Source organism: Helicoverpa armigera, chromosome 25 (genome assembly GCF_030705265.1).
Source record: "Helicoverpa armigera isolate CAAS_96S chromosome 25, ASM3070526v1, whole genome shotgun sequence".
In the NCBI taxonomy this organism is placed as follows: Eukaryota; Metazoa; Arthropoda; class Insecta; order Lepidoptera; family Noctuidae; genus Helicoverpa; species Helicoverpa armigera.
The window spans coordinates 8,382,148-8,409,631 of NC_087144.1; the positions used below are offsets into that span (position 1 = coordinate 8,382,148).

A 27,484-nucleotide genomic window follows, 5' to 3' on the forward strand; every position below is an offset into this window, starting at 1 on the left:
GCTAGTGCCTGATGCTGGTTTTTAGCTGGACTGAAATATGTCTTCACCTATATTTTCTCTATATGCATATATCTACGCGTGTGTACGCGCATTTGTGAATTGCATATTTTAAGCAGCACTGACATAAATGTCAAATTATTTTTAATAAAATGAATAAATAATTAGGTACAAGAAAGTTATGGTATGAATCCATTCCTCTCAACAGACTCTCATAAAATCTAAGCAACCTACTACATTTATCACAGACACAATAAACATCGAATTTACACCATAAATCGGTATCTTTTGACCAATATTTCAGCACATTTCCCGCAACCAAACATTGCTACTGCACACGACTAATAACTGTCAGCCAGAGCAAACTTGTGCACAATTGAGCCTGAACACGGAGCAAGGAATATAGCGGAGATGACATGAGGAAGGTAGGTCAGGCGCCTTCTTGTAGGTCAAAGGGTGCATCTACACGTTGCTAGTAGCTTGCCCATGTTGAGGCACATGCGCAGGTTTCATGCATCTTTAAAACGTGCGGGTCGGGCGACTCGCGCATGTATCAAAGCAAAACACCCATCCGCGTGCTCTTGTCACTTGTCACTTGCGCATGTTAACTTGCTCCAGCTACATGCACCGTATAGTCGCAGGCTAATGTACGGTATGCGTGATCAGTTACTAGAACTTAAGAGGCCTTCGGGTTCCTTTTCAAATCAAAACCAATCTGTCAAAGATTGGTTTTGATTGATTAGTGTTTTTGTTTTACAAATTTTCAGCGGTTTCCATAGAAAGCGTGTAAGAGCGGAGCCAGTAACGTTCCTCGTTCCCCCGAACACTCGCATTTTGTCGCGCTTTCTTAGCAGATTTTGCGTTATGACATCTCCGCTAGTTATTTAATTCTCCATGAATCTGTGCAACTGTGCAGCTATGCGTCAACATGACCCGTATGTCGGTCATGTGTGCACGCCCTTAGACAAACAAGCCCTGGTTTCATTTGCGATTTACTTCAAACGGACTCTATATTGAATTTAGTTTAATGCTGTTTTATGTTTAAATAGGTTAAAGTAAGTTGCAGAAAAAAGGGGTAATGAGTTTGAATAGTTTTTAATGTAAGTTAAATGTGAAAAGGACTGGAGTAGTTTTTATAGGTTTCCTGGGTTTAACTATGAAGTTAGGAAATATTAATAGTTTTTCTAATGTATAAGTTATCAGTATTTTTTTTGCGTTTGAACTGAAAGATAGCTTAGTTTACAGGAGTTAGACGATTCGTATTAACGAGATCTTTCCTCCGAAATATGTTATGACTACCATATCAGGCTTGACGATGAAGATAATATGCAGTTTAGGGAACTCCTTATCAGTTGATAGCAACTACCTCATGTTCGGGTTATATTCATATTGATAAGGACTTCACCGTTAGGGATTACACCACTGCCAACGAAGTTATTACACCTTTTGAAAAGTACTTAAAGTACAAAAATGCACGCTTGCAACACCAGGATCTATTCTACCGAATGAAAATCTTCAAGAACATCAAACTTAATTAATTTATTTCATCATTGCGGTCCAAAACAGATTTGACGTGCTTAGTTATAACAAGCTATCTACTTTCTTCTTTTAGAGTTCAATATTTACACCAATATCACCAATTATCAGGTATTATTTTGAAAGAATATTGAGCTAAAACCTCTACAGTACACAACACACTAAATATCGTATTATGTTATAGCCATCACAATAAATTTACACTATAACACCTAGATCTTCAATCACGTCAAGATTCACGACACTGCAGTAACATTATTGTCAAGCATAACTACTACTATACTCATAAATCTACCTATAAACATACTTGTCAAACACAACTAACTATGTACTTAGCTGTCAAACATAACTCGGCCTGTTCAACTCGCAGGTTATGACAATATGACAACCCGGTTGTGTTGATTCTCATAACTTGTCACTGACATCTGCTAGGCTGTAGGACTATTATAGAGTGAGAGCACGTGAGTGATAAACTTAGGTTATGTAGTAGAGGGTGTTTTAATGTGAATTTATTTCACATTTGGTGTAAAGATACAATTTTATCAAGTACTATTCTCAGTGAAAGATTGGTACTGCATCGTCAGTTTTTTTTTTAAATATACCTAGTTCCGTATTAAAAACCTCATCCATTCTGGGAAGTCAATTAAAAGAATATATCTACGTATTTAGAGGTCGATAAACTTCCTATATTCCTTGTTTTACTTCGATAAATGGAAATTCGGACCTCAATTCAAACTGACAGCTGTCTAACCTGTCTAACCCCTACGATATATTATAATCAATCAATCAATCAATAAAACTGTTTATTTGTTATCACCGGTCCTCGATTTTTTTTGTAAGAAAGTAGTTCCCACAAGCTTCCCATCCAGTTCGCACCTGAAAATAAAAACACACAAACTTACTCCCATAACATTTACCCGATATTTTTGCAACACAGTTTACAGTAAACCTGACCTGATTTCACAGCAATACAGTGATATTAAATACCAGAAATCTTAGTGACATTTGACACCTTGTAGCTGGTGAAATTAAAGACAAATAATACTCCCAAAACATATGCTCAATATTTTTGCAACAAAGAGTAACAATATACCTTTTTTATGGGAAATCATCAAATGACACCGGCAGCGTGAAAGTGTCAGACTCTTACTGACTAAAACCCATCATGTTCCTTCTTAAGCCCTTTACCAGGGTACTTTGACTGCCTCGTTGATCTGAAGTTCGATTCCCGGTTGGTGATTGATACACCCGTGCTTCGGAGAGCACGTAAATATCGGTCCTGCGTCTTATCTCTCTCCACGAGTGTCGAATTGTCATCCCATCGAGCTATGAGAGTAAAGGAATAGTGAGTGCACCTGTGTCTGCGCAAATGCTTGTGCACTATAAATGTCCTGCGCCAATGTGCACTATAAATATTACAACAGCCGCCTTGGCCGATTTTCAGCTAGTAGGACATCATCAACAAAATGTATAATATACCTGACCTGAATTCTCAGTCACACAGTGTAATTAAACACCAGTAGGTAATCTTAGCGACAGTAAAGTAGTTCACATAGGCTTCCCATCCAGTTGGCTGGAAACCCAACACCTTCCGCTTACCCAACGCGGCGAGTTCCGGTAAAAGTGCGCGCTCTAATGACTGCGGGTTGTGAGCTTAGAGGAGCGGAGCGGAAGCGAGAGCGGGGGCGAGGAAAATAACTACATAATTTAGGTATTCAAGGTATAAAAGGTATATAATATGGAGGAATAAGAATATGGCAAGGTTATTAAGGTGTATAGTTATTACCAGTGGTGTTATGTAAATTTTTACCAAATCCAGAAACACAGAAGAATTCTTCTTATTTTAGCAACTATATAATTGCTTACAAATTCTGAGTCTGTTCTTTCTCCTTTTTATTATGATATTGTTTGGGAAACAAATAGAAATCGGGTTGTTCCTCCTCTTAGTTTTAGTACCTAAGTACATAAGCACGTATTCTAAAAAAATCTTAACCTCAATAACATTCCGATAGATTTTATCCTTCCTCTAAAACTTAAAACAATTCAAATCCATTCTTACAAACACCAAAATATTGACACCTCTGCTGTACTATAGGAACAAATAAAAATAATAGCTAATCCGTCCAATAAATAAATAAATAAATAGTCACCCGCTCTGCTACTCTCAGCCCGCTATCTCCAACAATAGCGTGAGTTCACAAAGTATGAACTAACGTCATCTACCACAACACAATTATTGTCGACTGTACGTTACGTTTCCGATAGTTTTTACTTTAACTAAGCCCTGTTATTGTGTGTTAATTAATAACGGGGTATTTATGTAAGGCTTTAAACGGTAAATGTCCCCATTTCCCGTTGAAATAGCTTTCTCTTCCTTATGAGTTATGTCTATGGAAAACTTGATTGACATGTACTCATAAGGTTTTGATCATATAACATTGTAAGTGAAGTAAAAAAAATATTCTTAATTAGTAACTTCTGCCCGCGGCTTCACCCGCGTGGTGTGTTGATTTTGTAGCCTGTGTTAATCCAGAGTATCACTTATCTACATACCAGATTTTAACAAAATCAGTCCGTTTTTGCGTAAAGGAATAACAAACATACGTCCATACATTCTCACAAACTTTCACATTTACAATATTAGTAGGATAGTAGTAAGTAGAATTGATACTGGGTCTATTCAGACTTTTCTTCATGCCCTGTGCACAATTTTATTTGTGCCGGTGCTTATGTTTTCCGCTTCCATTCATGTCTGTCAGTTGTCATACAAACGTTCACTCTTCCTTCTTATTCATGTCATCCGTCAAACAATCCATCTTTACTTATTTTCTTTGCTCTTTAAAGTAATTTCTGGTTATAGTACTGGTCATCTTCTTACCACATAACACTGTGTCCGTAAGTAAATGTAGTATTTCATGGAATTTATTTTTACTTACGATTGCCAACAACATAATCGGAAATTGAAATCAACTATCGGAAATTGGAATAACATACCGGAAATTGGATGGTCAACCGGGGCAAAAGCAGTTTTACCTGGAATCATCATTTGACCCACCTTATTGACCTACAACCGGCTGTCATGAACATCTTTGGCAGTCGTTACGGGTAGTCAGAAGCCAGAAAGTCTGACAACCAGCCTTACCTGCGTATTGGGTAGCCCAGGTAGCTGGGTTGAGGAGGTCAGATATACAGTCACTCCTTGTAAAACACTGATACTCAGCTGCATTCAGTTAGACTGGAAGCCGACCCCAACATATTTGTCATACGGCTAGACAGATGATGATTGACCTACAAACCATTACAATTTAACACCATCTACATAAAAAACAACTACAGTACCTATACGTATAGCAATTGCATTTCACGTTCCGATACACGCAAAAAATGTAGCCATCCCATTCATGTTCATCGGCAAATGCAGCGTGAGTGAAATGGAGCGTGCACATACGTCATACCACGCTGCATCACGATATTTGTAAATATTCGTGAATTTCAAGTAAAAGGAATGAAAGATATTTGTTTCCTACACATTCCTAATTTTCGTTTCCTTTTAAAGTTATGAAATTCAATAGTTATTTGGTTATTTAATGTTTGAAGTAAGTTGGGCTCATTATTTCTTCGGTAATCTAGTGATTAGTCGATATTAAAAAATACCTATTATACAATGGAAATAGCAACAAACTACAGATGAACTGACTTAGTTACCTACCTACTTTTAACAGTGTTTTTTCACTAGTGAATTCTCCGATCGGTTTCAAATCGTTCAGGCGTTGTCGCATGACAGCAAACAATTGATAACCACCAGTTGAAATGATGACAGCTCAAATCGCTTCACATGTTTTTCGCCGCTCGTCATTTGTCACGGGGAAAACCGAGCGTATACGTGCGACAATATCCGCTAGTGCGAAAACGTTCTATCATAATATCCCACAGCCCGTGTGGGTAGACATATGATAATTTCTGTAATTAATTATCCTTCTTCCTTCTTCACCATAATATTTTCGTAGCCACAAACAATTTATAACATCGCTGTTGATATCAGAAGAAACCTACACACCACAGACAAAATAGCTACACTGCAGATTAAAGAGTCGGCCGACAGTTGCCCCGCTAACTGGCATATTTTTTTAAAGAAAACCTTAGTTACAATCAGAGTTTTCAGTCGCTCTAATACCGGCTTAATATCTGATCTTTGTACGGTGCATACTACCATTCATCTTCATACTGATTTCTTCTTCTTCTTCTTAACGTTTATCCCATCTTGTGACGGGGTCCGCTTTCCGTATCTTCTTCTTCCACTTCGCTCTATCCTGGACATCTTCCTCTTTGAGTTCGCAGATTTCCATGTCTTTCTTTACGACACTCAACCACCGCAGTTTTGGCCTGCCTCTGCGCCTATGACCGGGTATATCAAAATTGAGTGTCGCATACTGATTTATAAGCCCAAACAAACTATCGGCCGACTAAAAGTTTGCAGTGTGTGCTGTCAACGAAGCTAAACAAATGACTGTCAAATGATTTGTGTTTGTTCGATTTCCTATTTACATTACGAATAATGTTTGAAATGCGATATTATGCTGTTGACGTAAATTATGGTTCGACTACTTACATAAATTGTTTGCTTGAATGTTTGTTACAGTTTTGGTTTAATGTGTTTAATAGTAGGCTGTAGTATTTGCTTGGACAGCCAAGCTACTAACTACAGAGTTATCGGCACTGCAACTTGAAGATTCTGAGACGTTAGAATTTCAGACTTCTCTTTAAAATTAATAAAATATTTATTGTATTTTTGCGCTTAATCCGAAATAATACCTAGATTTTTCAAACATTTTAATGCTGAAGCTTAAGGTAAAAACTGATTACATTTTAAAAATTCTCTATGCACAAAGATTGATTCCAGAGTTTGATGACTGTCTTACTGCCAAATTGTCATCAGTTTTACCACGTAAATATTCGATGTTTGGCACCATCTACTTATCTTCTATTCGCCCCGCTACCAGCTCCACTCATCTCAGGCCTCTATAACAATCATCATCGCTACTAATGTGGCTCAAATGATTAATTACCTCACTCCTGTTCGTATTGTGTTATACTTTGTTTTAGTTTAGCCGCTCTGTCTTACAACGTGTTTGTAATGGCGGAGTGAAGAGTCAGCATGACTTGTAAACGAGGAGGGACTTTTCTGCAAGTCAGAAATAAATAAACATACGAAAAAAAAGCGAATAATCATTCTTGTTATGCGTTTACTGTACTTATCCAAAATAATTATTGATTTTAATGTTATATGAACTATATCTATCGGAAGGTACCAATGTGAAAAAAGCTAAAGGATTTTTTTAAATATATTTGAGTAATGTTTGTTTGAATGGGCTAATTTCAGGAACGGAAGGTCCTCTTTGTATTAATAAATAGCTCATTTATCGATTAAAGTTACTACTTACGAATATGAAGGTTTTCTACTTTTATACTTACAGGTGTGCAAATTAGTTTCCATGGGAGGCAGGGGAAACTGGTGGATAAATTTAGTGTAGGTAAAGGAAAATGAGGGCCTTTACACTATTTAGAACTACTAGACTATTTAGAATCATGAACATTTGCCGGTATATAGGTATAGTTCTAACAAGGTTAGACCTAAAGTAAAACCGTGAGAAAACCGCTGATAAATCAGAATCATAATGCATACCAATATAAGGTTATTCACATCATAAATTAAGTTACCAAACAATACACTAAAACCACTCAAGTTTACATTAAAAACCAACAAATTAGACTCAGTTTGACCGCTGAACGGGAACACTAACGAACTATTGATCGTAGTTGTAATCCCGGGGTCCCCGGGGCCCGGGATCCGGGATCCTACTTGTTGGAGCTGTTAAATAAATAATTAGCCACTCAATCCTGGGTTTGGTTTGTCCTTAGAGACGAGCGATACGGTACAGGTCTCTGGGGCCAATTGCTTAGGTTAAGAATAGTGTAGTAGATGTTTCGTTTGATAGAAATGTCGAGAATTTTAGTGGAAATTAATGCATGATGGTTCGATAAAATATGAATGCTTTGGTAGTTTTTGATTTTGAAGGTGTTTTGAAAGGCACGTTTTTGTGAATCCCGGCTTTCATGCTAAACAGTGGTTGGCAGTGGACTATAATTAGTCAGAAGCTAGAAAGTCTGACTAAAAGTCTTACCGTTGCCCAAGTAGCTGGAATGTGGAGGTCAAATAGGCAGTCGCTGTTTGTAAAACACTCAGCATTCGGTTAGAATGAAACCCGACCACAACATAGTTTTAAAATAGCTAGGCTTTTTGAAATATCAAGATCTGACTTGCGAAAATCACTTATGAGAAATCAAAATGTTAAGATGTTTTACAAAAATATAACTGAATCAAAATAACATAGCTAACCAAAATCTTTGCAACAGTTTTCATAATTATTATGTACCAACTAACAAGCCTATATTATAAGTTCATTCCAGCTCAAAGGACCCAAATTTATGAGCAGGTACAACTTAGCGAAATGTAGGTAATTGCTAATTTCAGAGTCCTTGACAATAATACCTACCAAGTGTCTCACAGACAGATACCTGAATATTTTTGAATGTTTAATATGCCACTTAAGAGTACTCGCCACACGGCAAACTTTTAGTCGGCCGATAGTTTGTTTGAGCTCATAAAATCAGTATGAAGATGAATGGTAGTACGCACATTACAAAGATCAGGTATTTAGCCGGTATCAGACCGACTGGACACTTTGATTGGAATCAAGATTTTCTTTAAAAAAAATTGTCTATCATTGGGTCAATTGTCGGCCGACTGTTTAGTCTCCAGTGTGCTCTTAAAGAGAAATATTTCACTTCTGGATCTGTTGATTTTTGCTTCATAAGATTTTTGAAGTTTCATTAATATTTTATGAGAGCGATGAATATTTTAATGCTAAATAAGTGGGTGTATATTTTTTCTTTGGAGAGTTGGTAATTTTCGGCGATTGACTTAATTATTAGCATGGGTTACGACTGAGTTTGGTCTTGGGTTCCATTCCCAGGTCGGTGAAAATTAGGTATTGGTGGGTTTTCTAGGTATTCAATGCAATGTTCTTTTTTATTAGAATTAGCTAATATTATATAGAGGATTGTTTGAATTTTTTTATAGGTGACATAGCCTTTTTATTATTATATCCGGGTACCAAATGTCATTTACCTACTTAGAGCGCGAGAAACACCCAATAATATATGTAATTCTTTAAGTTTTTTTAACCCATTAATCTTCACGATACTTAATTTCACAAAATGTAAACACCAATTTTAATTAACCAATATTCTAATTCAAACAAAAATGTCCGCCAACCCGCAAGTCAGACCACTCGCCATCTATTTGAGTAAGAAAGCAACGGACTAAGGAAAGATGAGCGGAGATGCCATCATGCAGGTAGGTCAGGCGCCTTCTTCTAGGTCAAATACGTACGGTGGACATGACCAAAATGATCAGTTACGAGTGCATTAAAGAAATATTCGGGTTCTTTGAGACATCTGTCAACGATTTTTGGTAGTTCAAAAAATGATCGGGTCCAAAGAAGGCGTGCAAAGGTGGAGTTAGTAACGTCCCTCGTCCCCCGCATTTTGTCGCGCTACTTTCTTAGGAGATTTTCTGTAGTGGCACCTTTTTTATTTTTTTTAACGACGTCAAAAATCATCAAATGACCCCTCCCGCTGTGGCTTAGCAGCGGTGAGGGAGTGTCAGACTCTTACTGACTAAAAACCGCCGTGTTCCGTCGTAGGCCTTTTATGTACCAGGGCCGCGTTAACTCTTACGAACAATCCCGCAGCTCCGTTGTGGCACCTCCGCTAGTCATTTTGTTCTCCATGGAGAGCAATTACGTGGGCATACCTGGTCCTTTCATCCTCCGGTGCCTTATTATGTAATTAGCGTCCCTTTGTCGTTGTTACACTTCTGACTAATTAGATTTACGACGCTATGAGAACATGTGGCTTCTTCTTCGTTATTGTTTGGGGGATGAGATGGGAGGAAGAATTTTGAGGAAGGAATAATATTTTTGGGGGACTTTTATTTACAATTTATTATACGGCCGGAATGACTTTCTTTATTCGGATTCTTTGGTCCTCTGGTCCAGGTAGTCTAGCAAATATTGGCATATACACAAATTGCAACCTTTACCAATGAGTACATGTAACGCCAATACTTTGGTGGAATTATGTAGTGGAATCCTGCCATAAAACGTAGGTACAAATCGCTATGGCTATCACTAATGATATTGGTTACTTCTTACCATTTAAAAACCGTTTAAAAACTGAACGATTTCTACCTTTCATTTTCCAATAAGCTAACAATTCTTTACATAAAAAAATACCTATCACAGAAAAAATGATGACATTTACTGTCCAAAAATAAATTGACAGAAATGACATTTAATATATAACCCTTTCTGAAGGTTTAAATCCCGTTCTAATTAACACGGAAACTTTAAACAGCGTACAACTTTAACAAAAGGCCTTGCTTCGTCTTCAAATAATTAGTTGCCTTTAATACTCCCACGTAAATAAATAAATTTGTTCGTTAGGCTCTTTGAAAGATGCCCTAGAATATAGAATTCTGCTTAATTACTAGGTAAATGAAACCTCTTTACAAACTATTTGAATAAGCAATGAATATTATATAACTTGATTGCGCATAAAAATGAGGTCTATTTTGAATTTTGTCATCGCTACAGATCGCAGAAGTAGGTATAGTTTGGGAAATTGGATACAAGCCAAAAGTTGGCGAAATTTTTTGAGGTAACAAAAGCAATTTCCCAAACGATTTCTTTTAAATATCTTATAGGTCTTCACAATTCGCATTTTACGAAGTACACACACAACCAGAATGTAACCAATTAATCGAAAATGTTTATTTTATAATGTCGAATTTCTTGTTCCTTTTCTTTTAAACCTTAATTTACCAAAAACACAATCGAAGTCAGAGTCAAAGGTTTTTATTTTATATGGACCTTACAGGTGCTTAAGGAACGTCAATAGCTAGGTGCAATATAGGCTGGGGAGTTTGTTCCACCACTTCTTCTTCCCAGCAAAAACACATAGGAAGTGGTGAAGGGCGGGCGTTTTGGGGGCTTTGTAGATTTGACGTTCAAAAAGTGCTGATTTTCAGCCTGCTTTGAATAAATGACTTTTGTTTTTTTTTAATAAAAGCTAGCCAATAATATTTTTACCAAAAGGAACTAACCTAAATTTCTCTCCCCAGCATCATCCCTGCCGAGCCCGACAGCGGCAGACGACGATGATGATGACGACGACACGACGCAGCAGAGTCGCGCCGACGCTGATGACGACGGCAGGATCTACAAGAACCCCAGGAACTCGCCATCAGCGCAGTGTCCGAGAGATGAGGAGCAGGCTACGTTGCTGGTAAGGAGTTAGGAATGTAATGAGATTGGTGTTATCTGAGTAGGTATAAAGTATCTAGTATAAAAATTAAACTGGTCTTATATAAAGCTGGAGCTCTCTATCTAAAAGGCTTGTGTAGGCTAGTCATGATCAGGTACTAGCTGGTTTTTAGTTGTATTTTATGGCCTGAGATTTTTTGTGCTAAAGATCGACAATCTGAAGTCGAAAAGTTGGTAAATGACCCTGTGTACGCCCCTTTTCCATTTGACCATACTTCGAGGGACACCCGTATGGTTGCGGATTCAATTCTTAGACGACTACATCGTGTTACTACTCTTTCCATGTGTTATTGATTTTCAGCTCCTCATTTTATCAAAGCTTATTTATTCAGACCTTTTATATCTATACTTACTTAAATCATGATTCTCTTTCAGGGTCAAAAGTGTCTCCGCAAGTGCTCCTCAGACGAGGACTGCAAGAGTAAGAAGAAGAAGTGCCTCTGCGACGGAGCCTGTGGCATGTCCTGCATCAAACCAGGTCAGTTGCAACTCTGTACATAATCATCATGAAGTGATTTATTAGCAAAGAACCAATCTCGAGTGACGGCTATGACGCGATGCGCTGCGGGCCAATCACCGCTTTAGCCCCCGCGCTTTAGGTACTTCATACCATAAAAGGGACCCAATAAATTACTTCTGCGCAGGTGAAGGTCAGCGCTCAAGATTCTTGCCGATGATTCTACGTGCTAGCAATTAAAACGGGTCAGCGAATATCTTTGACTTCACATAATTTTATGAATTAACTAGTGGCCCGCGGTGAGTGCTTCACTACGTATAAAGTCCACCATTTTGTTACAAAAAATGTGATAAATGAAGAATCGATCGACCGATTTTAGCCTAAACATTTGGTTTGGATAGGTGGTTCCTGTTATAAAATTACGAAAAGTGTCACTAATTTATATTTATAAATAGATGTGAAAAACTACAGCTCATTTATTTTAAATGCAGTTATTAATTTAAAATTCCGTTTAATGGATCAAAAATATATTATATTGTAAATAAACTAATTTCACGTTAATAAGAAGCCAACAGGTGGGTAATTAATTTATTAGTAGCCGAATTTATTAATATGAATTTAATTTATGCTTTATTTTTACATAAAGGGAATTATGACAGTGAATGACAGATTTATTTTTTAACTTGTTCGCAATTTTATATTAATCAGGGAAATTCTAAGGTTCAAAACAGGAACAGAAATTCTATGACATAATCCTCAAATCTCTTTCATAAAGGTAAGTTAACCTTTACTTATAAAGGTTTCTCTAATACACACACACATTTATAATATTCTTCAGAAACCAATAATACTCAATATTAATTCAAATGTTTTTATGCAGTACACAAAGTAGCACTCTCAATAACGAAAAAACTAATACAAATTTCACAATAATATTACACAAACAATTTACAAAAAAAAGCGAACACTAAAAATAATTCTAACAGCGCACCATCACACAAATTCAGGCACTTACATTTGCCGACTGCAGGAAATGGGCGATATTCAGAAGAGGCCCTTCTGTACAAATTACATAGTTGCCGGCCTCTCCGAGTGCTACTCGGACGGTTATTGGTCCTTATGAACGGAATTGCGGACGAAAAGACCCGGTCTTATGACGGTATTGTCGGATATTTTCTGGGTCTTATTGAAGGTGAACTGGTTTTTCTAGCTTTGTGGTTTATCTAGATTTTATTAAGCCTAAGACCTAGCTTGGTAAGTAAATGGATAAGCGACCCTATCAACGATTAGTGTCTAACTTTTCATATAAGAGTTTTCAAACTTCTCTTTAAAGTAAAAAGTTTTGACGTTTGATACAAAAAATATCCCATTTTTTGTGGTTGTAAAAACCATAACAATAGTTTAATAGAGTCGATGATGCACATGGTGAATTTACAACTATAACTTCAAAAAAGTAGCTATTCAAAAGATTTAATTACCTTTATTAATATGTTCGGTCTTACAAGATAAATGCATTTCTTCTCCATTCAGAACCACGATTTGCTCATTGGCATTTTGCCATTTAATAGTGGCAGGTAATAAGAATCACGGTGCTATTGTCGTAGATGAAAGATAGTGCATTTTATTGCAATTTGCACATTCTTGTACAGATATAAAATGACTACAATGACTACTTTGTTTAAATTTTATGGCACATATAAATTACGGTGCGAAAGACTGTGCTACGGCATAGTTTAGAAAGGTCTATTTACTTACTGGACTAATTACTAAATAGGGTGATAAGTATGAAGACAATTTTTTTTGATTCAACGTATGTAAGTAAAGATCGACTTTTTTCATCATCGTCAGCGTTTTTATTGTCCCACTGCTCCGACCTCTTCTCATTCACAGAAGTAATGAGCGTTTCTCCATGCTCGCTCAAGGTGTTTTCCTTCTCCTTTTCTCAGTCAACTTAGAAAGTACATGAAAAATAATACCATTATATGTATGATATAAAATGACATTGATATTTGACCAACTTGGAATAGAGTCAGATCCTATAACATGGTTCTTTGAGAAAATATAATGCCGCCAAATTAATTCATTTCTATAAAAAGTTTTATACAGGTACTTGAACTCAATTTTAAATATTCAGTACTTAAACGTTCATTTCTCCGATAAAGGCTGTAAATGAGCCTGTAAAACCTGAAAGGTAATTTTGGTCCTTTCAGGCACTTTGCGATCGGTAATTAAGTTTCATATGAACAATGAAGTGGTTCTTACGAAAATGGCTGAAATTGAAAGTTATTGAGGTCAAAAAGCGTACCGCTTTTGTGAAAAAAGTTATTTAAAGAATAATGAACTTTGATAGTATTTCTGATTGAAGATACTGAAATCTGTATAGTATCGTAAAGTAGTATGTTTATTTGCGCTTTTCTCAAGAATAACGGTCCCGATTTATTTAGTGTAAGATGACCTATCTATCGGGAAAGGTGATAAGTTAGGTACTTTTCATCCGGGTGCATGGAGCAGTTTTCGCAATATGCGTTGAAATCGCGTGTGGCTAGAAAACAAAAGATGTCTGAAAACATTTTAATTTGCATCATTCAAAAAAAGTTAAAATTACTCAAATAGAAAAATCTACATCCACACTGCCAATAACTGTTACGAATTCAAAACCCAATTTCTAGTATTTTCCCCTAGTATTCCAAACCAGTACAAATTATTCTTACACTTCGTCAGTGGCGTGCCAACAGCGGGCGTTTATTGCTGACCATGTATTCACGTCCTCACTTGAATTATGTACAACTACAGGCGAACACTGTTGTGCATTCGTGTCTAGGAAGTTAATACATTGTGAGGTTGAGGAATAAATAAGGGAAATTAATTTGTTAGTAAATTGGTTTGATGAATTTATTTTGACCACTTACCCTGGTTTCACCTCAGCATGCCTGATATGTTGGTTGAACACCATACCATATATCACTGCGATAAATCCTTAAAAGTAATTTTATTTAAATGTCTAATATTCGCGTATATGGCAGAAATCAATACCATTCGAAATTGTTCTAAACCAATTGTTGCACGCGGTTTCCTAGTAACATAGAATAGTGTAGCTTGACAGTGAAATATATTTCAGGTATTTTTCAAATCGGTTTCATCAGTAGAGTGTAAACAGCGGGCGTTTATTGCTGACCATATATTAATATCCTCACTTAAATTATGTACAAAGTACAAGCGAATACTGTTGTGTATTCGTGTCTAGGAAGTAGATAAATGTACATGAAATACTTGAGCGTTTATAAATTGTGAGGTTGGGGAATAAATAAGGGAAATTAATTTGTTAGTGAATTGTTTTGGTGATTTTATTTTGACCAGCGAGTATATTTAGATAGAGGTATATACTTACGGCAAGTTATATATAAAGTAACCTCTTGTTGGTTCAATGCTAACCCAACTAATGGTTTCTCGCGGTTTCATCCACATCCCATGGGAATTTCTTAGTCTAAAGTCTTAGATAGTCTGGCTTCCGAAAAGTGAAGGTTTTTTTCAAATTAGTAGTTTATATGTATCTAGGGCATTATAAATAAAAAATCCTCATTCTAAAATGAGTTTAGATAAGCATCGTTGAAAACTGTAAAAATAGAATTCAGTATTTTTTGACTTTATCGTAGACAAACACAGATGCTTCAGTTTTATAGTATAGTGACCTCAAAATTCTTAAGTGATCAATCTAAAATTTTGTTATACTTAAGTAAGAAACTTCTTATTATCTTGTCGCCTATAAAGGCAAGACTAAAATAAATATTATCCGACTTGTCTACTAAAAGCAACTTGTGGAGTCTATTGCTCAAAGGATTATGTCTTTGAGATAATTCCATAGTTAATTAAACGAAGTTCTAAGACTTAACGTATTTATTACGAGCCGTGAAGGAGTTTCTAAAGATAAGAGTAGGAGGAAGCGTTGAAAATAAAGACAATTCATTTTTAAGTTATTTTCAGAGTAAATCTATTTTAAGATTTGAAGATTGGCGGAATATATTTTTGGTTTCCATTCTTCTCTGAGGTAAACCTACTATCATACAGTTCCTTCCTAGGTATTTGTGTCGTCTTAAAAAAAAAATTACAATGGTTTTAATATGAGGAGGTCAGATATGGCAGTCGCTCTTTGTAAAGCACTGGTACTCAGCTACATCCGGTTAGACTGGAAGCCGACCCCAACATAGTTAGGAAAATGGCTCGGAGGATGATAAGTTTTAATATGAAACATATCCAGGAAAATTTGCTGCATTTTCTATAAATGAAATAACTGTACTTACGATTGTGTTTAGAAGATAAGTAATATCTGGTCAACTTTCACGGTTGGTTAGCCCCATGCTAAGTTATTGATTAGCTTGTGATAAGTATGTGTGCTTACATAACTGATAAACTGAAACTGAAATACTTATTAAAACATATAGACCACAGCCAATAAGCATGCTCATCACACAAATGTCGTCCGTACCAGGAATCGAACCCGGAACTCATTTCATCAGTCCGGTAATGTGAAAATTACGCTAACGGGGTCTTCAAAACAAGTAGACCTTAAAATTATATAATTTTTACACTATAAAAGCTTACATAATTTCACGATATTTACTAGTACCTACCTATGTTGTGGAAAAATAAAATTCTAACATTTGTTCGTTCAACTTTGTTCCCCGGCAGAACCGGGTAAAGCAAACATTTTTATGAGCACACAAGACTACCGAGCGGTTTCCTTTTAAACTGTTTTAGTTTAAAATTAACTGAACTTCAGTGAACACAGTCTAATTAGCACAACGTGTCTTGTTTCTTCATTAAGTAGACTCTAGCAGTTAGCAGTTTTAGTATACAAATTAAGCTAGTTAATATAAAAAATGTTGTGTAGAGAAAACTCGGTATGAGAAACCAAGAATAAGAGTTAATTAAGGTCCTGATTGTGAAGCTTCATATTTCTCATATCCTAAGGGAAGCTTTGAGAAAAACTATCGTATGTCTTTTTTCAGGTTTCAACCTGACCTTGTACTATTTTATCAGTGGTTAACACACGAACCTCTCGAGTACGATCAGCGGGATCATTTCCACGTAAAGCAACAATCAATGTAACTTTTCTAAGTCATATATACTTTTTAACGTCTTAACCTACATTCTTAACATCGATGACTGAGTAAGATGAAGGAAAACATCTTTAGAAAATCTGGATTTCAAGTCTGAAATCGTCATCATCTGAAATGAGCGTACGTGGTGATTCACGCTCGTTCCTTCTTCGTATCAGACAATCCAAAAATGCCTGATGATGATTTTCAAATTCCGTGAAAATATTGTTAAATGAGGAGAGAGCCCAATTTTTATTCAGGAAAATGAAACAGCATGGAAAATAGCCAACAGCGTACCTACTACTGAACCACGAGCCACTCAATACAACATACCTACACTACATTGTCTGGTCCTTCAATCCAGCACTCAAAGCAGATCCAGTCACAACAGATAATGAACTAATTAGACAGATGGCCCAGACTTATTTATTGCAGGCTTTGTCGCAATTCTGTTAGCTTCCTAATTAATGTTCATCCTCATTGTTTAATGGCTGTCGGGAAGTTATCTGATTTAGAAGATTATTGTGCTTAGTACAAAAATATGGAAGGTTTATATAGAGTAGGGTATTTTTTAACCCCCGACGCAAAAACGACGGGGTGTTATGTTATCTTGTGCACATAAGTAATATAACGGTTTAGGGGTATGTTAAGTAAAAGATATGGTATTTTGTGAGACTATACAATGATATGAATATAGGTAGGTCGCGCCATGTAACTTTGCAATTCTGATGTTAACTGTTTAGCCAGAAGTGCTTTCGTCAGTTTTTTCTCCATTTTTCAAGTCATTGGCCGTTGTCATCACAATCATTGATGAAGTCAATATTGGCCAACTTCGGACAAGCAAAGCTTTTCGACAATATATTAAGTATTATGTACGAATAAGTATATGAAAAGAAGGAGTCAAGTGCCTGTCTTCAGAATTGCAAAGTTTAATATTGAAAACAATATAAAAACTTAACTAAAAATACCTAACTTTACAAAAAAAAAACAGCTCTTTCGTACCTAAGGACCACTTCGCAAAAAAAAATCTCGCGAAACTTTCCCGTGCTTTAATCAAAACTTCGTCGGCTTTTCATAATAATTAACTTCAGTATAACTCAGTTATTATGAACTGAAACCTGAAAAATCCATGGGCCTCCTACTTCGTAAACAGCCACTCTTAACTTGAAAGGTCGAGAGAGTTCGCTCCCGTTTTTCTTTATTTTAGGGTCCCGTGACTGAAGGGGAAAACGGCATTTAACTAGTACTTCGCTATACATCTGTCACTATGCTGTATTTCATGAATCGTTATAGTTAGTTATTTTATACATATATGTTTTTACGTTTTTTATATATGTAGTATTTTATTTTTAGTAAAGTAGTTTAAGTTTGTAAATATAGTGTACAAAGTTTTATTTAAATAAATACAATAATTAATACTATGATTCAGCAGTAGGTATATAAAATAAAATGTAGAAATTAATACGACAATAAAAGCTATTTCGTTAGTTGAGTAGTTATAGATGAGTTTTTAATGTGCCGAAAACTAGACTAAAATTCTTTTAGATAGATCTCATTCAAATACGTTGACTGGTAACTGGGTTGAGGAGGTCAGATAAGGACTCACTCTTTGTAAAACACTGGTACTCAGCTCCATCCGTTTACACTGGAAGCCGAACCCAATATAGTTGGGAAAAGGCTAGACAGATGATGAGATCCCATCACAAGATTTTTAGGCTATTTTGTAGATAATGTTACGGAACCCTCGAACCCGAGTCTTGCTTAGCCAGTTTTTTTTATAATATTTTCATGCAGGTGCCCGTGACACGGTTTCGGAATGGCTGAAAAGACGCTAGTCTGAATGAGCCCTGGCTTATTAAAGCCTTGAATTTTAATGCGATGTGGTATTAAGGCTTCTGCTTATGTGTCCAAGATGAAAATATAGAAAATTTTCCTTGGTCCAAGTACTTGAACTTTTGAGAATAACTTGGGTTTTTCAGTAGGTATCTTTCTTTTTGGTAGTCATTTCATTAGTGTTATTTTAATTACCAGATATATGACGAATAGTTATCCAGTAAATACTTTTGGCCAGGTTTCACTTGCTGTTCGTGACAACTACTCCTCCTAATTCGGATAAAATGTAGGTAAACTGTAGCCTACCTCTATAAATGAGTTACCAAACATTAAAAAAAACTTTGGAATCTTACTAACTGTTCTTGAGTAATCTCACTAGCTAGACCGCGCTAATGCGCGGTCTAGCTATCAAACATACTTCAGTTTGTGATTTATATAGGGCACCGTTAATAAAAAGAAATATCAAAGAATACTATAGTTAGTATACTTTTTCTCTTTATAAAAATAGCGGCCATTAGCAAAGGCGTGACAATGCATAATACTCGTACAAAGTAAAATAATATATTCAGTTTCTTATTGGTCGCGTGAACTCGCGTCCTAGTTTACAGGAAAATGGGTTAATTAAACTGTTCATTACAAATAACTATTTAATATTATGGTGTTTTGTTTTTGTACGAGGCTGTTTAAAAATAGAAATGGTAATTTTTTTGTTCTAATGGAAACTTTTTTCAGATTTTCTTACTTATTTATTGTTATTTCCTACATATTTGTATGTATTTATCTATAATACGAATAAGCTTCATAGTATTCATAGAGAGAGTTGCTTTTTAAAAGCACATCCCTTACCAAGATAAAATATAGCCCGTATACTCACAAATTACTACGTTATCTATAATGCTAAAATAATTTTCAAAATCGGTTCAGTAAAACCAAAAATTAAGTCGTCAACATTAACCCACGAATTTATCTCTTCATGATATTTAAATAAAGATTGTTATATAGGCATTTACCCTTATTCATTTAGTATAGGTCATTCTACATTATAGTAATATCTTCATTATAGTATGTAGACCAAAAGTGTGCCGTTGGACCAAAATAGGACCACAAATAATTTCTGACCCATAAAGTGTAATAACAGTAATTATATTTTAATGGGACGTCTTAATTCTGTAATAAAGTATGTAATTACAGAAATAACAATTAACAAAGAATATTGCGTCTTGTACTCTCTAGCTGTAACGGACTTGCCGAGAATTTAGTAATGACTTTAGGAAGAAGTCATTATTTGTTTACTATTATATTCTTCAGCAATAATTTATCTAAAGAATAGTTTTTTTGCCCTGTTTCTGATTTGAACTATTCTTCCCTATAACTCACTTTATATTGGTTAGTTCTGGCTACCCTACCATTCCAATACCTTTACATTTGTTATGCCAGGAAGTCTGAAAACCAGTCCTACATAAGGATATTGGTTTGCCCGTGTGACTGGGTTGATGAGGTCAGATAAACAGTCGCTCCTTGTAAAACACTGGTACTCAGCTGCATCAAGTTAGACTCGAAGCCGACTCCAACATAGTTGGGAAAAAGCTAAGCAGATGATGGTGACTTTTTAATTATTTTTGACAACTTTATTCTTCATCGTTTACCGATAGATAATTACCATCAAAAGCATTTACTACGAAGTGTTAATAACTCAACCACCTAATAAATAAAGCCTCAACCAACAAACCAACTAATAACCAGCTAAATTCTAACCCAGTAAATCAAATAGTTAAATTACATTACCATTGTAGCCCAAACACCAGTCCCGCCTCATACGGCTTTATTGCATCCCACACATCACGCGACAAAATTGAAACAATCCGTTACGGGGTTAATAAAAGGCCAACCGACATTAATCGTTGGTAACCCGGCTAAATTAAATACCGTTGTTTTAACTAGCGACATGCGACAAAAAAATCGCACTGTTTGTGTTCGCGTTTTTGGTAGCGGTTTTAGTGGTCAGTTGCAATTGCAGGATCGGTTAATTGTGATGTTTTTTTTTTATTTTAGTGAAAAGAATTATCAGTATTAAGAGGAAAACTCACACTTTCTAATTAAAAAAAAAGTCTTATGTACCTATCTCTACTTAACTGATTCAGATGAATTTTCCTTTTTTGTAGAGGTAGTAGAGTAAGTATTTAAGATATTAGTAAGAAAAATAAAATGGGCAATAAAAGCCGAAGGAATGGAGAAAAAGGAAATACCTTAATTGTTTGTCAGACTGAATTTGAAAGGCAATTTATGTACCTACTAGTCTTAATTCATCTTCAATCGCCCGTCGTATACAACACAGCTTCCCACTTAAATATAAGAGTAGGCACATGTAGACTAAACAGTCGGCCGACAGTTGTCCCGATATAACATTATTTTTAAAGAAAATCGTGAATTCAATTAAAATTTTAAGTAGGTCTGATACGGGCCAAATATCTGATCTTTGTAATGTGCGTACTACCATTCATCTTCATACTGATTTATGAGCCCAAACGAACTATCGGCCGACTAAATATTTGTTGTATGCGGGTACTCTAATACCTCCCTAAATGATGTTATTCAAGTTTAAATGGCTTTCAACTAAGTTTAGGAATAAATCAGAAGGATTAGTCAAAGCCCTTTCTGATCGAGTTTGGCATCCAAAAGTTTTTTAAGGATTGTAAAAGACAAAACAAAAGAATAAATGAGGTATTAGTAAGAGTTTAGGACTGTAGGATTATTTGAAAGACTTTTCCGCGGCTCTGGAAATAAATTGTGAAAAACAGACGGGTTTTATTATGCAAAAGTCTGCAAATCTCTTGGGATCTAGTTAAAATGGGATTAGTTCATGGTCATGTTTATAAATAGCTAAAAAATACTTCGTCTACATCCTGAGGGAAAATTTCTCGAATCCAAATTAGAAGTATCCTAATTCTGTATACGAGGTGGCATCTATCTCGGTATTAGATTCTTACAAATCGATTCAGCCGTTTTTGCGTGAAAATATAACGAAGAAAATAAAAATAAATAAATAAACTAGATTTCATGGATAGTCCTTGTTACATTGAGAAAAAAAAGAATAGAAGAAAAAGATACCCGAGGAACTCTTGAAAATACTGCACATCAAACTTCTAACTATCGATTCTAACGACTTCTAAACTTGTTCAAATAACAGCCTATAGCTTGCTTATTATAAAATCTAGATCACTTCAAGATCTCATCACAATGACCTAGATAGAACGCCCCCCTTCCCTTACCGACAAAAACTGAAAACCCTATATCTTGGCGACAATATTAAGCCGTATGGAAATACAAACGGGAGATTAAACCTAAGTCCAAACCATGGAGAACAAAATGACTAGCGGAGGTGCCATAACGGAAAATCTCCTAAGAAAATAGCGTCAAAATGCGAGTGTGCGGGGGACGAGGAACGTTAGGTACTGTCTCCGATCTAAGGCGCCTTCTTATGACCCGAATGCATAGTTCAATCATAACTGATCGTTTTGGTCATTCCCACCGTATTTGATCTAGAAGATAAATCATCCTCATCCTCCGAGCCTTTTCCCAAACTATGTTGGGGTTGGCTTCCAGTCTAACCGGATTCAGCTGAGTACCAGTGCTTTACAAGGAGCGACTGCCCTATCTGACCTCCTCAACCCAGTTACCCAGGCAACCCAATACCCCTTGGTTAGACTGGTGTCAGACTTACTGGCTTCTGACTACCCGTAACGACTGCCAAGGATGTTCAATGACAGCCGGGACCTACAGTTTAACGTGCCATCCAAAACACAGTCATTGGTGTCTAAGATATACTTAGAAAGTACATACAAACTTAGAAAAGTTGCATTGGTACTTGCCTGACCTGGGATCGAACCCGCGCACTCATACTCGAGAGGTGGGTTCTTTGCCCACTAGGCCACCGCGACTTAAGGTGTTAGACCTTCCTGCATTATGGCAACTCCGCTATATTCCTTACTCCGTAGTTTAAACTTACGACCAAATAGTTGCGTGTCACCGCGGCACAATGAATGGCCGGCCTTATTGCACGAATAAATCAGCTTAGTGCTGCAGCGCTGTAAAATTATAACCGTCTAGTGGTAACGCTTGCTGCAGCGGATTTTTTGTTACAAACATCGTTGTTCTTTTGTTAAGTAGGAGAATTTTTACTTGTAAGTTATAAATTATTGAAAATGGAATTTATTGCTTGGCGTATAACCTGATAGTCCTTGGTAAGACTGGTTGTCAGACTTTCTGGCTACACGGTTCGTTTAAAATTCAAGGATATAAAAATCACTACCAGGGACCCACGATTTACATTTCTTCCGAAATAAGATGAATGTCGTTATAATCCCACCAAAAAAAAAATGTGTAAGGCTGCCAAGTTCGATAATATGGGAATGCTTCGCCTATAAAAGAAGTAAGATCTGAATAAGTCCCAAGTTCCATAAACATACCTCAGTTAAAAATAGTTACTTTTTACACGCTTTTTATTAGCTTCACCTGTATGTTTGTATGTTTGTAGGTTTGTAACCGACTTCTTTGGGCGCGATTTTGACCAACTTTAAACGGCCAGATTTCGTTCAAACTTTGTAGATTTATTGAGGACCGATGACAATACACTAATTTGATAAAATTATGCCATTTTTAACCGACTTCCCAAAAAGGAGGAGGTTACACATACACATCGATTACTCCGAGGTTTATAAACCGATTTACGTGATTCTTTTTTTGTTCGACTCGGAATAGCTGGCAGTTGGTCCCATAGTCATCAGGTCAGGATCTGATGATGGAAACCCTGAGAAATCGAGGGCAACCTTCAAAAGTTGTAGGCATACATAGGGTAAAAACTTGACACTCAGGTGTACGCCTAAAAGCGCTATTCAACTGTGAAGATTTGGAGCTGACCTGATGATGGAGACCAGAGAGGGTCGAGGGAACTCGACAACTGAATATGTAAACTACCTCGTGTTTGGGCTTAGATTATTCGTATTGACAAGACCTATGCAACAGTGAAGGTTTGGAGCTGACCTGATGATGGAGACCAGAGAAAGTCGAGGGAACTCGACAACTGAATATGTAAACTACCTCGTGTTTGGGCTTAGATTATTCGTATTGACAAGACCTATGCAACAGTGAAGATTTGGAGCTGACCTGATGATGGAGACCAGAGAAAGTCGAGGGAACTCGACAACTGAACATGTAAAATACCTCGTTTGGACTTATATTCTTTGTATTGATGAGAACTTCCCACTTGTATGGATAGTGACAACTATTCGTATCACTGAAAAGCTTTAAATAAATAACCTTTTTACAAAAAAATTAAACCGACTTCCCAAAACACTAAAAAGCAAAAAAAAAACTAATTTTAGGTGCACCGGCCTAGAAGTCGGTGGCAAAATTAACTTAGTAACATCCATTAGACACCGACTTCTAGGCTTTTCAATTTGCAAAATATGATTTTTGTTAATTTATATAATTTTCATCTATAGTCGATAAGGTAAGAAAATTAATTAAAATTTTCTAGAATTTTTCTCTACAGTCGATAAGGCAGGACTCGATGTTAATTTTTATTTCCAATAATTATCTTTAGCCGTTTTCTCTAATATTGACAAATTTTTGTATACTAAAGAGAATTTTAATTGTACAAAACAAATAATAATTTTGAAACAAACTAAAAAGTAGAAAATAAATAATAGTTTAAAAAAAAACTAAAAAACACGCTTTTTATAGAAAAACGAACTAAAAATTAGAAAATAAATTTTAATGGATTTAAATTAAGAAAACAGTGTTAAAAATTTCAATGAATATAAATTAATAATAGTGTGAATTCAAAAAAAAATATTTAAAAAAAGCGTGGGGTGCTTTTTAAGATAATATTATCGAAATGAAAATCACTGTACTCATATCTGTCAATAAAATATTTAGAACTATTGACACCATGCACCCCACGCTTTTTTTTAAATATATTTTTTTTTGTATTCACACTATTATTAATTTATATTCATTGAAATTTTTAACACTGTTTTCTTAATTTATGAGAAACATTTGAAAACAAAACTATTTTACTAACGGTAGGATTTTGCCAAAACTCCGGCTTAACGGGATCGATTCCTGAACGATTTGAATACCTTTTATTGGTTTTGTAATCATGTTATAGTACTTACCTACATTTGGCTGTGGTTTTCTATCGAAGGACGTCTGTTATCCGTTTTGATTTTGCTTTAAAACAATTACTAAGATGGGGCCACTAACTCGATTAATTTTATACATATACTTAGGTACTTGAAAACATTTTGTTGATCTTAATAATGGGCCTAAGTTTAGATTCAGAAGGTTATCTACGTTACGTTGGAAAGGTCATAGTCATCATCAGCCTTTTACTGTTTCACTGAAGGGCTGTCTCTTCTCAAACAGAGAAGGAATGAGCGTTAATCACCACGCTTGCTTAGTCGTACAGGTGATTTAAAACTTTAAAGTCCAAGTTTCCGTGGCATGTTTTCCTTCACCTTTATTCAGTCATTGGTCCAAAATAGACTTGTCTGACCTGGAATCGGACCTGCTTACTCATACTTGAGAGGCAGATGCTTTTAAACACGCTTGACATTATGAAAAATGCTTATTCTGTTGACCAATCCGCATTGAGCAAGCGTTGTGATTAATGCTCAATCCTTCTCCGTGTGAGAGGAGGCCGCAGCCCAGCAGTGGGACGATAAATAGGCTGTAACAGCTAATTCTGTAAAGCTTTGCATATATTTATATATTTTAATACAGAAACGACATATTCCGAAACCTTAAAATGTGTTCCAAAAATCACAAAATCATCTTCAAGAATTTCACCAAATATTGCAGTAACGATGCTATATAAAATATGAAGGTATATAATATTATATTTGGTTGAATAATTCATGTGCTTGCTTATGTAAAGACGACACGACGACGAGACGCGATATCGCGATTATACTGTATGAATATTTATACATAGTGAGATACTGAATATTCCTGAAAAATACAGATTTTGTTTACTTAGGGTATTTTTGGTCTTTAGTTCATGGAGAAAATGGTTTTATGTTCTTGTTTTGAACATGGTATTGTTTTGGGATTTTCTTAATTTGTATATGTATTTGTGGACAGAAATATAATAACGGTTAATTTTTACTCTGCAAGTGGCAAGTACCAATCTGACTTTTCTTGGTTGTATAATTTTCTGTCAAGTAAGCGCATCTTGGAAATCAATGACTCTGTAAAATTAATATAAAACATCTGGAGGAAATCTGCAATTTACAATCTGAATGACAAAAACATAGCTTACTGTATTCAACACAATACAATCAACCCCTTCTTTGATACGTAAAAACAGAATTATTAATCACCATCTTCGGTTCATAATCATTAATTTTTCACACACATCCTGCAAACAAAACAAAGAAACACATACCTACATATTATACCTACACATACATATGTATATGTACCTATATCCCGAATTTCGGTAACACAAAATACGCAAATAAGTTATTCCACACAGACGTAACCGCGGGCAGAGCTAGTTAATATGTAAGGAGGTACTATCTAAACATTTAATGAACACAGAAACCATGGAGAACAAAGAAACCAGCAGAGATGTCATAACGCAAAATCTCGTAAGAAAGTAGCGCGACAAAATGCGGGTGTTTGGGGGACGAGGAACGTTACTAGCTCCGTCCTTACAGCCTTTTATAGAACAAAATAAAATCACCAATCAATCAAGATCAATCTTTGACGGATTGGTGTTGATTTGTCAAGGAACCCGAACGCTACTTTACATCTAGTAACTGACGACGCCTACAGTACGTTACTTGACCTACACGAAGCCTGACCTACCTTCCTTATGGCATGTCCGCTATCTTTCTTTCTCCGTGACAGAGACTCAAAACAAGAGATACATTTACGTGAAAATGGTTTCAAATGGGATTTTAGGTAGGTATCTCCTAAGAACAGATTTTAACCTTATTGGTAGTTAGTCGTAGAGTAGGTGCTTGTAGCTTAGGGCTAAACGATCATAAGGTTAAGCAACGCTTGGTGCGGTCTTTTCTTGGATGGGATCTTATCATGGATGGGATCTTATCATGATGAGTTTTCCGTCCGTGTTTAAGAAAGCACGTGAAATTGTTCTATCTCTGTGCTTCGGAAGGCACGTTAAATTTTTGTATCCCCGGCCGTCATTTGAACATCGTTGGCAGTCACCATGGATAGTCCAGGAGCCAGAAACTCTGACAACCATTCTTACCAAGGTGTTCAGATAGGCAGTTGCTAAATGTAGCACTGATACTCATCTATATCTGTAGGATTGTTCGAAAGAGTTACCGCGGCCCTGGTACATAAAAGGCCTACGACGGATCATGATGGGTTTTAGTCAGTAAGAGTCTGACACTCTTTGATGAGTTCCCATAAAAAACATTAAAAAAAACAAACAGGGTGAGCTAAATAAAACCGTTTAAAAATACTTAGCTATAACCGCTTCAGACCGGAAGCCGACCCCAAAATAGTTTGGAAAAAGGCTGGACACATGATTATTTACTTCACCCACACAATATATATTCTTAATATCTACTATTTTATGCAGCAAACATGCTACCCACATTTGCATGTCCCTTCTAACCCCATCTGCGTACAATCTAATTAATAGCGAGATCCTAAGATTACACCCGTTGTCAGACTGCTAAGCTTCAGACAATGTACTCTGGCTTATGTGTAGGTAGTATATATTGTAGGTGTGGTCTGATTTATATGGATAACGTCCAGGATAGAGTTGCATGATAAAGCTATACTATTCTTTTATACCTGAAGAGTTCGTTTGATTGTTTGGTTGAAAGTGGTCTTCTCAGGAACAACTATACTGGTCTGATTTGCAAAAATATTAATCTCAATTAGATAGGCCAGTAATAGAGGATATCATTTCATTGGTTCTCTTTTTTTGTAAATGTAGGCTGAAACGTGCTAAACCCCTGTTTATCCGTCATTACAAAAAAAATCAGTTCAATGGGTAGTAAGACCAAATATTTGCATGACATAAATGCTAGAAATTTATAATTTTAATACATAACAAATCCACATTGACACAACAATAA

General features: G+C 36.0%; 1 protein-coding gene across 1 annotated transcript in view; it reads left to right on the forward strand.

The window, feature by feature from the left end:
• LOC110379514 (uncharacterized) overlaps window positions 1-27,484 on the forward strand; it is a 149,061-nt gene that overhangs the window by 48,771 nt on the left and 72,806 nt on the right. Inside the window, exons 2-3 of the mRNA XM_064041455.1 lie at window positions 10,778-10,941; window positions 11,355-11,457. Coding sequence (XP_063897525.1) covers window positions 10,778-10,941; window positions 11,355-11,457 — 267 coding nt within the window. The remainder of the gene's footprint in view (window positions 1-10,777; window positions 10,942-11,354; window positions 11,458-27,484) is intronic.